At 38.5% G+C, this 14,395-nt stretch overlaps 1 protein-coding gene across 2 annotated transcripts in view; it reads right to left on the reverse strand.

The window, feature by feature from the left end:
* TRHDE (thyrotropin releasing hormone degrading enzyme) overlaps nt 1–14,395 on the reverse strand; it is a 324,392-nt gene that overhangs the window by 151,496 nt on the left and 158,501 nt on the right. For both annotated transcript variants that reach the window (XM_043547744.1, XM_007054797.4), the window contains exon 5: nt 12,915–13,028. In XM_043547744.1, the coding sequence (XP_043403679.1) occupies nt 12,915–13,028 (114 nt within the window). The remainder of the gene's footprint in view (nt 1–12,914; nt 13,029–14,395) is intronic.

The following is a 14,395-nucleotide window of genomic DNA, read 5'->3' on the forward strand; positions in this document are numbered from 1 at the left end:
TTCTAGAGTCATAAACAGTTAGCTGCTGGTCCCTTTATAAACAGCAAAACTCAACACCATCTCAGAAGGGCGAGTAGGGATGAAATTCATTCAAACTCAGGAGAAAACAGTTAAAGTGCAGGGATCATGAAACTCTTGGTCATACCCAGCTCATTTTCAGGCAATACTGGATTCCCTGCCTGTTTGGTCAACAACGGGTTTTTTAGTTTATGCAGATTGAACACATTTCCAAAGTTCAGTTTGGAAATCATGATTACCAAAGATTTGTTCAGGTAGGTTTTAAACACGTAGAATTTGGTATGGATTCATTAAGAAGTGACAATGGGGTGTCAGTCAAATGATTAACTTATAACAACCTTGAATCAAGTAGATAAGCAGATAGCAATCTAGGAAATTTTAAGGTGATGTTATAACAAGATGAAGAAAAGGTGTAAAAAGGAAATGTTATGTTTGTTTGTTTCTTAGCTCACATCTTGATAAGCCAAAAAGGTGTAGTTTTGAATCCTGTCAGTCAGAATTAAAGTAGACTAACATTGTTGAGGCATGTTAGCTGGCCATGTTACAACCTAGGCTCAAACAGGGATAATGAGCTTCAAGACGGCTTTTCAGTCACATTAGGACTCTTGATATTCTTCTTGTACCAAACAGAAAAACAAATACACAATATATTTAAGGGTTGGCAAGTGGGCATGCAGACTGAGGAGGCAACAGGAAACTGAAATGGAACACGTGGTATGAACTGGAATCAGCTTAATTACCATGTTACCTAAACACTATAGCCCCTATTAGATAAAGTTACATTAGTGTTGTACCTAGCTGTGAGTAACCTTGAATGCACCAAAATCATTAATACTAAATTTTGGAGAAAAAGGGACTTTCCTTTCCTCTGCAGGGTGTCAAATAAGATCATATTGGTCTGTTTCAACATAACATCTATAGGACCATGGAAGCAGCTAACAGGCACTGTGGAGAACCAAGCAGAAAATCAACGTGTTATAAGGTCAGTGAGCTGTGAATGTGGTGGGTGAGGGAGCTATGGCTTAACATGAAACAATTACAAAATATAGTTTAAGATTACTCTCTTCTGAGAACGTTCAACTGGGATAAAAAATACTGCACTCAATTTCTCATTGCCTGTGAACCCTGTACAGAAAAAGAAAGCCGAATTCTGCATACTGCCAAGAATGAAGAGTTTTCCTCACATTATCCAGTCTCTATTTGTAGCATGACTCTGTGCGAATATGCTGCAAAGGCAACTGGAGCTATGCATGGAAAGTGTTAGTTACCCTACATGATGACAGGGCTGCATGGTAGAACAGTGGTGACAGCAGACAATGCAGAAACCTGGAAGAGGGTTAGAACTCTAGAGGGTCAGTACCAGGACAGCAGAAGGTTGCTGAAATAAGTGGAGTACTACCACTGTATTCTACACCTTTCTTCAAAGCCAGACAAAAACCAAGTAAGTGATTCTTGATTCCTTCTTCCATCACCACAAATGCACGGTCTCTGCCGATCCAAACCTGATGCTCCTCCTCACCACCTTTCCTGTCTGCTTTGAGAGGAACAGGATGCAAAGTCAAACTCTGCTTGAACGGTGGATGGCAAGAGTCTGGAAGCCCAGACACTCCCTGCTTGTGAAGAAAGAAATGGAGCACTGACTGCATTGCTTCAGCAACTTCCTACTGCATCCCTCTCTTTCTTCACCAGCTCCTGCACCAGCATCCAGTCATGTTCTGAGGAGGCAGGGGTCAGATGTAAAAAAAGATGCAGTTAAGGAGATGAATGTGCCAGCAGCTTTGATTTTAATTTCAGTTACATCAACTCATTTATTTTCAAGGTCTATTCAGATTCTTACATTGACATCCATCATCATATCATCTAAGTGCATGTATCTTCACGAAATAGTTCCTTTTAATTCTGTTCCTCCAAATAAATAGTTCCTCCAAATTCTACTTCTTAGAGCTTATCCTCGTCTGCTTTCCCCTGAGCTCTGTGCTCTTCTTTCCTTGATGACCATGCCCATTTTTGCAAATGCACAGTCTGCAAAATGGATTGTTGGCAGAGTTTAGACTCTGCTGCTGGGAGTGCCAGCAGCCTGACTGTGAATGAAATGAATTTCGTGGATAGTATGGTCTGCACATTATCTGCCTATAAAGATACTTCTCCAGAGTATTTCTGCTCTGTGAAATTTTGCCATTCACTTGGATTTTTAATATAGACTTTAGACTGTAACAGCAATTGCCTTTTAGCAGTCTGCTTCACGTATAAGATGCTATATCTTAAACAGTAAGAAAATGTGAAATAATATTCCTTGAACAGAAAGGGCTGCAGCAGCAGTCAAAAAGCTAACAGAATGTTGGGAATCATTAGGAATGAGATAGATAATAAGACAGAAAATATATTGCTTCTACATAAATCCCATGGTATGACTACATCTTGAATACTGTGTGCAGATCTGGTCACCACATCTCAAAAAGGATATATTAGAATTGGAAAAGACACAGAAAAGAGCAACAAAATGATTAGGGGTATGGAACAGCTTCCATGTGAGGAGAGATTAATAAGATTGGGACTTTCCAGCTTGGAAAAGAGATGACTAAGGGGGGGATATTATTGAGATCTATAAAATCATGACTCGTGTGGTGAAAGTAAATAAGGAAGTGTTATTTACTCCTTCACATAACACAAGAACTAGGTGTCACCCAATGAAATTAATAGGCAGTAGGTTTAAAACAAACAAAATGAAGTATATCTTCACACAATGCACAATCAACCTGTGGCCAGAGGATGTTGCAAAGGCCAAGACTATAACAGGGTTCAGAAAAGAACTAGATAAGTTCATGGAGGATAGGTCCACTAATGGCTATTAGCCAGGATGGGCGGTGATGGTGTTCCTAACCTCTGTTTACCAGAAGCTGGGAATGGGCGACAGGGGTGATCACTTGATGATTACCTGTTCTGTTCATTCCCTCTGAAGTAACTGGCATTGGCCGCTATCCGAAAACAGGATACTGGACTAAATGAACCTTTGGGCTGACCCAGTATGGCCATTCTTATGTTCTTTATGTTCCTTATGTAAAGGGGTATTCCTCTGAGAACTGAATAACAGCTGAATCAAAGTCCTGTAGATACAGGATAAGGATGATGTAATGAAGGAGGGCTGTTGCTTCTTATTCAATAATGCTTTATTGAGACACAATGCAATGGAATAAGTTAGTTAGCATGACAATAAAATAATATTGAGCTTGTCACATAAAAATAATTTCCAAAAATTAATATGAAATAGAGGACAAAGAATTTTAAAAACCCACTGGAATGCATCCAACAATTGAACAAAAGAAATAATAGGAATAGTACAATAAGACCCATAACTGATAATTATTATACATATGAGATCAAAGGGCTAAGCATGAAAGGCACTGCCTTTGTTCTGGAACAGGCATTCAAATGGTTTACAGATTAAGGGACTTATATGAATAATGTTTAATATGGGTGTCCAAACCTCTACATGATTTTCCTGTCTAGTCAGCAGTATCTTCTCCACCATACCTAATGTTTTCTAGCCATCAGGAGTATGGAGGGGATTTGTGTGATCTCTGGTGCCTGTCAAAAGAAGTGTTTGCAAGAGATAATACAACACGTTTCTAGGTGAAATTGGACTTTCGAGGGATATAGTCTCTGGAGTATCCCAAGGATGCATAAAATAAGTATACAATGAAGATCCACTGGGCATATTTAACACAAGAGGCAAAACTAACATCTCTCTGTTTGTCTGTATACTTTTAACCAACACCACCCACCACCACAGTGGCTGAGCGACTCCCAAGTGTTTAAAAATAAAATTAAAAATCTCTCTTCCTTCCCCAACTGTAAGGAAAATGGCTTGATTAGCATTTTTTTTTAAATTGTGTGTGTGAGAGTGGTGTGTGTATGTGTGTGAAAGCATTCATGTATGGAATTGGTTGAGGGAAAACTAAGTCAAGTTCTGCATTTATTAATCCTAAAAGTTTTGAGAGGTCCATGTTCGTACTCATCTCTTATTCTTCCATACTCTTGCTCCAGCTCCCGTGAGAGTTCTATCTATTTCCTGCACTCAGGAGACTTTCCCACTGGTTGATAGTTCCACTGTCCCAGAGAAATGCTGCTGCTGTTGGAGTTCACCACTGAGGAGGAAAACACTGTCTCTCGTTTAACTAAAATCAAACCCATGGATGGCTCTTAATATCAGAACAGAGATTTTGAAATGTACTGTCCATTCAAATGAGAGCCAGTGTAGGTAGCCAAGCACTGGGGTAACGTATTCACAGATTGCTGCTGCTAATTTGGAGTATTTTCAAGATTTGTGACTTCCCCATCCATTGTAATTATTGTTTCTCTTCATTCTTCTACATCTCAAGGATAGATGTGATTTAGCTATATATTAAATCAGTTTTGCTCCAGTGAATATCCAAATAATAAGGGAGGAAAGGGTTGAATAAAATGGGGAGTTTTACAACAAAAAACACATCCCTACATTTACTTATTTCACTTAAAATACTGGTTAAAAAGATGACCAGTTCAAGCCTCTCAAAATCTTCCACTCTGAGTCTTGTTATCTCCTTGTAGGTGACTCCACAGCAACAGACACAGTAGGAAAATGGATGAACACATATTTGTTCCTGTATTACTTCCATCAGCATTTAAAACATTAGGCTTGATTTATCCTGGTGATGCTGGGTCTATGTGCTAAATTCATCCTCCAAGGCCAGTACAGGCTGCTCCTCCATAGGAGGAATTCATATCCAGTTCAGGGGACCATAGGCAACATTTCAACCTTGGGAGAGCAGCTTTAAACTGTGGCTGGTGTTCCAGCAGAGCCCCTGCCAATGACTGCCAAACATTACACTAAATCAGAACACTTTCCAGGTGTCATAGCTGTGCTGGATTTTGAACTTCCAGAAACTATGTTTTTCTGTTCTAAAAGTGGTGAGGTCTAGGGAGCACGGGTCTTGAGTGAATCAAGCCCATTTTGTGGATCTGGAACAATCCTTGCAAGATTTTGTTCCTTTAAAATCTGCTTTTATGTTGTATGCAATTTTAAAACCATAGCCATATTGATCAGAGCAGACAGCTGAAATGTCAAAACAAAAGAAATAAAGCATTTGTCAACATGCATGCAACCAAATATAGAGCTATTTATGTGGCAACCAGACTTACCGTCTGGAATACGGTTTTAGGTGAAGCGGGCAGTCAGGTTCAAAGAGAAGGGATCTGATGGGACAGGAGTCTCTGCCTGAGTCTTCTTCCTCTGGAGGAGTTGCAAGATGCCAGGAAACTTAGCTCCCATCCTCACTCAGGACAGGGAGAGGAGTTGCCATGTCAAAATAATGCGATCTTCAGCAGTTTTAGCAGAGTTTCACTTTGAAATTAAAGGTTTACCCAACCCCCAAACTCAGGAGATGTGAAATCACATGATCCAAAGCTTCTGATAAGAATGGCTATTTTATATTTTTCCTCAAAAGGAGCAGATAACAACATGGAGCAAGAAGAGAACTTGACATCTTCTAAACCTGTATTCAATCATCTGAATAAACATGTATACCCATTTATGTCTGGTCTCTAAGCTGCACAGAATTTAACTACTTAAAGTAGTATCCTTCACACTGACTCTTCTTGCCAAAACATTTAAAACTCTATTGGAAAATAACATTTGTTTGTGGAAATTTCTTTTCCTAGCTGTAAATTAAACTAAACTTTTGGACTGTGATGGTTAAACGGGACTAGTAATATGTAATCAGAATGGCTTGCAACTTACCTGTCCATATCCTGTGATATTCCATTATACATGAGTTTCTATATAATTTCACATAAAAAGTTTCCCTTATAGTTGAGTTAAAACATAAAATCATACAATGCTTGACTTCAGCGAGTAGTTACTGAGGGGAAAAAAACCACACTTCATGCGGTATTAATTAAAGACTGTCTTCTTAGAGGCACTGGGAGGCGTTAACCAAAAAAAGGAGAGATAAAGGGAGGGTTTTTTTTTAAAAAAAGGAGAGACCAAGTCTCTCTCATTGCTGAGCCAGCATGATATCGATGTTGGGTTACAAGGATCAAGCAGACTACAGCTCAGGTCTGAAATGCCAAAATAATAATAAAAAATTCAAAAAGACCCATGTCTTAAGTCTGCGTCTTCAAAATTTTTAATTATTTATCTGGGCTTTCTTGTGCATCAAACAAAGCCTACGAACATTTTATTGAGGGAGATAAACTTTTTAGCAGGCAATTTAAGACAAAGCACATTAAAGATATGAATAAATCTAATTGCAATATTCATTTTTTTAATCCTGCCAGTGAGAATGATAGGCAATTGAGATCATTTATCAAGGACTTGAGCAGTACACTTTGCGATGCTCTAAGAATTTAGTTGAATGACATTTAGTTTAATGATTTCCCATTAGTATTTATTTTTATACTCAAGTAAGGTCTCTCACCACAGTGTTTTAAAAGAAAAATGTTGGCCTGCAGACTTGTTACAACATTAAGCTACTGCAGGAATGGCAGAATCATCTACTGCATGAAGCACTGTAGTATGAAGGGTAGCTTCAGCTCCCTCAAAGAAAGTAAAGGGTTACCAGCCACATGAAAAATGGAGGTTTTACTCCTGATACTTCAAACAAATGTTTCTAACAAAGAGAACATCTCCAGCAAACATGACCATGGTAGTAAGCAGATGCGGGAAAGACAGGACTGCCTTTTCCCCGTGCTCTACCTGACAAGAAGGAAGATGATTCAATGTGTGACACATTGAGGTACTATACCTTGACTCATCCAATACATTTGTCACTATAGCCAAAGTCTTATAAAATAAAGGAGCAGGAGAAGGCCACTGGGCTCTGTGAAATGCTTTCTCAGCATCAAGCAAGGTAGTGACTGCTAAAGCATTTGACATTTGTGTTTGATGGATAAAAGGGAAAATTACATGCCAGTAATTCCTTTTGTCATAGTCCTCTACTCTTATCCCACTAACAGAGATATTCAAGTAGAGACAGCACAATGGCTCCACCTACCATGAAACAAAGAGGTAAAAGAGCTGTCAGTAAAGTCCTATATATAAATGTCCCCGTTTGCCTCCTTCTCTTCCAGAAGTGGCAAACCTGCCTCAGAGGGGAGGGGGGTGAAATGTAGGATGAGAGAAGACAGGACTATGTCAAAGGGAATTACCAATGGGTACTTTTCTCGTGTCATTTGTCCCTCTTCTGTCATACTGCTAACAGAGACACCTACATCTACTACCCCCAGCAGGGGTAGGCTGACCTTCTCATGTCACTTGTAGGAGTTTATGACAGAAGAAGCCACCAGGATACAGTCAGATACAGCTGGTACTGCCTTGCTTGCCTCTAATATGAGAGGCTCACCACTCACTGATCATGAAATGGCAATACATTTGGTCTTTAGGAATTTCACATACTGGCCCAGATGGTAGTTATGTTAGTGGCAGTTTTCCTCTTATAACAGTCCTAAAATCACAGAAGTCATTGTTTCAACTTTCTGGACATTCAAGAGATTAAACAAAATTTCAAAATGCAATATCTTGGTGCAGAAAGGGTTAGAGGCAGAAAATGGGAAGAATAATGGGTTAATTAATATGAAACTCAGTGTTTACCTTAGGAATAATATCCAGCAGGAGGCTAAAATTCACCTTAGAAAAGGTATTGGGGCTGATAATGAGGATACTCAGCTCCCTGACCTGCCTGTTTGACATTAGCATGACCAAGAAATCACCTCGCAGGACAGGAGTTTAAGAGAAGCCCCTCCTGGAGATTAATAGAAAGGCTCTAGGTAGACTCTTCAGCATGAGAGACTGGCCTCTGTAGTGACAGTCATGGGAGGAGGAGATGGAAAGCCAGATCCGCTATGAATGTGGAAATGAAAGCTTTCACCACTCTGCTAGATGTCTTGAGTGGTTTAGCACTCAGCAGGAAGGACATAGTGGCTCGAATTTACTACAGCCACTGGGACCAGTGTGGAAGCAGAGAAGGAAAAGGTCTGCTATTGTAGGCTGGCTGACTAGCTGCAGAAGGGGACAGGAACTTTGTTGCCTGATTCCAGAGATCAACAGGAGATTGGGGTGGAGAGTGACACAGTGAGGCAGGCAAACTTCTATACATCTTGCAGTCTATAAGGATTATGGGTTCTAAACCATGTGAAAGGCACCACTCCATGGGAAGAAAGGGAAATAGTGTGATGGATTGGAACATTTCTGTGTCCATTTATGTAATTTTAACCGCCAAGATTTGTCAAGGACAGAACAAGAGCAGCTGGTTGTAATGCCTGACACCTCCCTGCAGGGGTAACACAGGACTCATCAGCTGTGACTATTTTCCAATCAGAGGTCTACCCCTAGGACAATGATTTTGCTATAGAGAGTGGCCAGGCTGAAGGAAAGTGATTTCCCCAGTTTGGACTCCAAGTGGGCTGGGACTTCCTGACTAACCACCTGATGGGAATTCTAAAGCTGATCAGTTGGTCACTTGAACAAAAGGGGAAAAAACCTTATTTAAGGAGAGGATCTGGTCCCGGCTCCCTTTTTCTCAATGGCAGAGCATCATCAGATCTCAGGAGGATTGTACAGATGCAGAAGACAGGAGAAGCCTACTCACTTGTCACATGGAGAGGGCATAAGGACTCACAAAAAGGGGTGAGCAAAGTCTCAGGGGAGAGAGCAGAGAGCGTTTTGTTGTTTTCCTAAAGAACTATAATTCTTCTATGCTTTGAGAGTAAAAGTTACTGCAGGTTTAGGAACTCCTATACAAAGCCTGTTTCTTTACTTTATTTGCCACATAAACTATAAACTTGCCACATAAACTATAAACTAAAGCACTCCATAGCAAGGTGGACCTTGGTAGGGGCAGACCCGGGAGGGAGAGAGACATGCATAAGTGGCTGGAGAGGCTTAGGATGTGAAAGCACTTGTTTCAGGGGCAAGGGCAGTTGGCCTGTAGAGTTCCAAGGAAGCGGGCCAGACAAGAGGTCTGCACACAGAGCTAGAAAGGGCATCTGGATTCCACTTAGACCCAGCTGGCTTGGAAGCATGTGGCATCCCCAGGTTGGGTCCAATTACTACAGACTGGTGACCATCAACTAGGGGGACTCAGCCAGGTCTGTAACATGATGGACTGACAAATCCAATCTCAGAGCCTATAAAGACTGGTGACCCAGCTTGCTCCTTAGGCTTCTCCCCATATAGATCTCTGAAAGAAGCAAAGGGCTCTTTGCCCATCTTCTTTCTTTTGCAAGATTTTCTTTTCCTTTCCCCCTCTTCAATTCTGCTTCCTTCTTCTTTCCTTTCATCTGTCTTCTCTTTGTTCTTGGGTCTAGAAAGACAGGTAGTCGTAGAGTAGGAAAGAGAAGGAGCAGGACAGGACTATGGCTGTGTACCGTTCAGTATAAGGAAGCAAAAGTGAAGGAATGGACTCAGACCTTGTATATAGAACTTGATTGAGAGATTTCTTGCCTCCAGGCTTTTTTATAAGTGGAGCCTTTATGCTGTGGGTCTGGGAACGACTGATGATATATAACAATGTATTTTTTCTCCTAAAGCTAAGACTTACCTTCCTGCCTTGAAGCCCATCTGATCAGTATGTTTGATACATGGGATGATGAGATTACGTCTGAATGCAAGAACCATAGCAATGATTTAGTATTACAATAGACATATAAGATTTAAGCTCTGATTTAGCCCTTTTTAAATTTTTAATAGAAGGGTGATGAAATATGTTTCAGGCATCATTCCATTTTGAGGTATCTTTGCAAACATATACAGAAGTAGGAGAGAGGCTTCTGCTTGAAAAGCTTTATAAGATTTGACAGGAAATATGGCAGCACTGGAAGATTGATTTGGTTCCCTGTTTTTAACCCCTGGGGTGACAAGTTGTATTAGAAAGTGGCTATTCATTGTAAATTTAAAAAGTGTAAGTTATTTCCTATAAAAATTCTTCGTTTTCCCATGTTAACTGAGGGCTAAGCAGTAGACAGTGTTCATGCATACCATTGCTAAGGCTATCTTAACAAAATGTACCAGCCTTAGTCTTTTATTGGTGCCTAGACCAGCCCAAAAAGAGATATGACAGCATATTCTGTAACAAACTGGAAGGCAGTAGTATTTGATACTTCAATCCCCCAGGTTTGAATCCTCACAGGAGGATTACAAGAATAAAATTTTAAGGTTGCAAAAGCAGGTCAATTTTCTACCTTTCCCCATTCTTTGGGAAGAGATTTTATTATATTATTTTTGGCTTTCCTGATACTTTCCTGATGCAAATCACTCTCAAAGCCTTGTGTGATCATATTCAATGGGACCTTGTATGCGTATTTCACAGGTCTGAATTACTGTTGATGCAGCAGTATGCAGCCTCCTATCTTGTTACTCTGGCTATTTAAGTAACATCATTATGAGAAATAGAGCTAAAGGTTCTTGGTGTTGCAACTGATTTCATGTAGCCTGTAATGTGTACTTCTTCACTTTTGAATAAATGGAATTGTTTGGGTAGTTTTTCTTTTGCTAATTGCTTCTATTTGTTGCTTAGGTTTTTAGGTCAGAATAATCTTAGTAGCACATGTACTCTGCACTGATAAAAAAAAATAACCAGACTGCCAAAATCTGATAGCTGTAGCCAACTTTTGCTTGTTAGTCCTACCACCTTTATAAAAAGAATGAAACATCAGATTATTAATTCCCATTGTAGTCTGTAAAAAACACCACAGTAGGATGCTATACTGTTTAACTTCTCATGTGTTCTATCTTGCCACCAGTTTTCTAACTATTTAGATGTCAGTATGGTTATTTTGGTATCTAAGGCTAATGATAGCAGAAGCCTCATGAAAAGTTTATGTCAACTCTCCTTTTTCATTTAAAATAACTTGACAGATATATATTTTCCAGGCACAGCCATTTTGCTGTTATTAATTCTAATTCATGCACTGCATGTTTCTGATTTCCAAGATTTAACTGTCATACTTTGTTCAACCCACATGCCTTTTGGTTCTCCTGTATGTCATTTGCATAACAGTGAACATTACATTCACTCCACAGGAATTCTCAAAAAACATCCTCCATTCAAGATGACTTCTAAAGCAAAGTTATTCTGGATTTGTTAAAGTGATTATGTGGAGCACAAATGACTATGATGATTCAAAGATAAAAACCAGCGTATGAACATTGTAGTCTATGACATTTCCCTCTGCTAAAATCATCAAGAGCTGCCAGATTCCATTGCATTTATAATTAGAATGATTATATTGTAATTCAAGATGTGTTCTTCAAAAAGTTGAAGAGAATGAGTTTTATTACACCCAAAGCTAGGTGAACCCAACAAGCTTACCTATGTGAGGCAGATGTCAGTTCAGATATAGATTTATTTTGCTTTTTTTCATAATGCAATTATAAATCAGAAATGTTACACCAAAACAAATTAAACATGGCACAGAATAAAGAAATCAGACTTCAAACAGAAATGTCCATAAACCCAAAGAGTTCCCATGTACAATTATTTAAGAGTTAGTAGTTTATTTAATTCTTAATTATTACATCTTGGATTTACTTCACAAAAAATGAGTGGACTAAAACTACAGAACTAAATTCAAGAAGTGGCAAAACAATTTCAGAAATTAATGTGCATGAGTTTAATGAAAACATTCAAATTACTAAATCTCAGTTTTAAAATCTTTATCCTACAAGCTGTATATATATAAAAAATGTCACATGATACATAATACTATCAGCTCAAAAGAGAGACAAGTTTGCAAAGAATAAAATAATTTATTCTTGGGAGATTACAAAATATACAGACACCCTATACATGCTCACAAAGAAGGTATCGCCTCTTTTATGCTTGTAACTCTCACTAACTTTTATCTTTCCTTACCATTTAAGTGGTCAAGGTATTACACCTTCTGATATTCAAGAATAAAATAAGATATAAGTGGGAATGATCTAGGCACTTGATCTGCAAGAAGAGGGACTCAAAGGGGATGACCCAACTTGTACTTCCTGGCTCTTTCACCAGTGGAGAGCTGCACATGTTTCAGAAGACAGAAGTTGATCCTATAACCACAGCTATATGACTGCATGTGACAAACTATGCCCCACACTTTAATCCTCAGTATATAGATTAATATAGAATGTTAGATGCCCCAAACAACAATACCATAACAGATAATTTAGAGGTTTCAGAGTAGCAGCTGTGTTAGTCTGTATTCACAAAAAGAACAGGAGTACTTGTGGCATCTTAGAGACTAACACATTTATCAGAGCATAAACTTTTGTGGGCTACAGCCCACTTCATCGGATGCATAGAATGGAACATATTGTGTGTGTGTGTGTATATATATATATATATCTTAAAGCTTATGCTCTAATAAATGTGTTAGTCTCTAAGGTGCCACGAGTACTCCTGTTCTTTTTGTAGATAATTTTTTAAAAAGCATAATATTGCAGTAATATATTCAGTTTCACTGTATGGCTTACCTGAATCTTCCTTCTCTATTTATATTGTTATAACTAAAAATGCAATGTTCTGAGAACCTCAGAAAACACTATAGAGATCTTTCATTAATATACAGTTTTCAGAAATGGTTGGTGTTCAGTCACTACTACCCTAGTGTGTAACGTCTTTGAATAGAAAAGTGGCAGTTATTTTAACATTTGGTTATGATACACAAGACCTTATTCTTTTTGTAATAAATGACAGATTACACTCTTGGAATGCTGTCAAATGATTTCACACCCACTGATTTTGCTTTATTGGACATCTGATACTTGCTCGCACCATTTGGTATTCTTCAGCAGACCCTGACTGTAACATAAGCAGGAGTATAACAGGAAAACAACCTTTCAGTGGAGTTTCCAAACTAATGAAATAACATGAACTTACCATATTCCAGCCTGGGTAGAGGTAGTCTGTCCCAACAAATTCAAAATAGTGAGCAAAACCTTCTTTTAGCCATACATCTTCCCACCATACTGGAGTCACAAGGTCACCAAACCACTACAAGTTCAATCAAATAACATAAAATGTTGTTTATATATGTGTGATTTGTACACAAAACCAGCACTACTAGGTTTATTATTCATAATAATGACAATATTTTATACTTATATCACACCTTCCATCCAAGGATCTCTAAATGTTTTACAAAATACCAATGAACTAAGCTTTACCTGTGAATTAGGTAAGTATCAGATGAGGAACATTAAGTGTCTTGTAGTAGGTTGTACAAGACATCTCTGGGAAATTAGGAACAGAACCCGGATCTCCCAAGTTTTAGGATTTTTTAGCTTTCTGTAAGGATGGTCTATTCAGATCAAGTTTGTTCATTGGAATAAAATTGGGAGCTCATTTTTACAATGGTGCATGAATATTTGACTGTGTGATACTCACTGATGTTAATGGGAGTTCAATGAGTAAATCACTGTGCACTACTTTGAAAATATATCTCAATGTCTCTGAAGTATTTTTTTCTGAATGAATAACCAAAGTCTGTATCTGTAAACATTACTGGTAGTTTTCTATGCAATTAGAAAATGAGGTGAAGCTAACATCATAAGATATAATTTTGAACTTGCATGTGGTCACAAACTATTAAAATAAACAGAGACAGAACAGCAAATGGATATTCTAGAGAAAGAATGACTGATGTGAGATTACAGAATCAGCTACTGATGCTGCAATTAGAATGGCGAGTATATGAAAAAAAAGAGTTGGGCAGTGGTCTATTTGTTCCATAACTATGTGTTTGTTTGGAAACACTCGGTGGGGTATGAATGAGCTGCCGTACATCTGTGCATCACTATTCATGCAAAAGGAATGGTGGTAGCATAGAGGCAGGTATAAGTGCTGTGACTGGAGATTGTGGGTGCAGTGAACAAGGGAGGCAGTGCCAAAGTGCATAGCAAAGAGAGATTAACGTTATCAGATTGGCAGTATTGGGTTTCAGCAGCCTACAGCTAGCACCTGAATGAGTGAAGATAAATGTAATGAAGATCTAGGAAGAGAACTGCAGACGGGGTTGACAAAAGTGATCTTGATGATACTTTTTATGCCAATTGAGAGTGAAATTAAGAGAACAGATCATGGAAATCCATTGATCAATAACTCTTGGTATTATTTAAGTAAATGCAGACAATACGCTTAGCTCTCTAAAAGACTAATAAGGCAGTCCCTGTCCCAAAGAATATACAGTTAAAAAGACAGATAAAAAAACACACTGGATATCCATATGCACACATAATATACTCCCAAACTGTGGAGAGTTAAGGGAATATATTTTGACCACAAATAACTTATGATGAAAAAGGATGAAATAATATGTGATAGGTTTATATTCATGCATTATGATAAGACTATTCAGAAAA

This window comes from Chelonia mydas, chromosome 1 (genome assembly GCF_015237465.2).
Source record: "Chelonia mydas isolate rCheMyd1 chromosome 1, rCheMyd1.pri.v2, whole genome shotgun sequence".
Classification (NCBI taxonomy): domain Eukaryota; kingdom Metazoa; phylum Chordata; order Testudines; family Cheloniidae; genus Chelonia; species Chelonia mydas.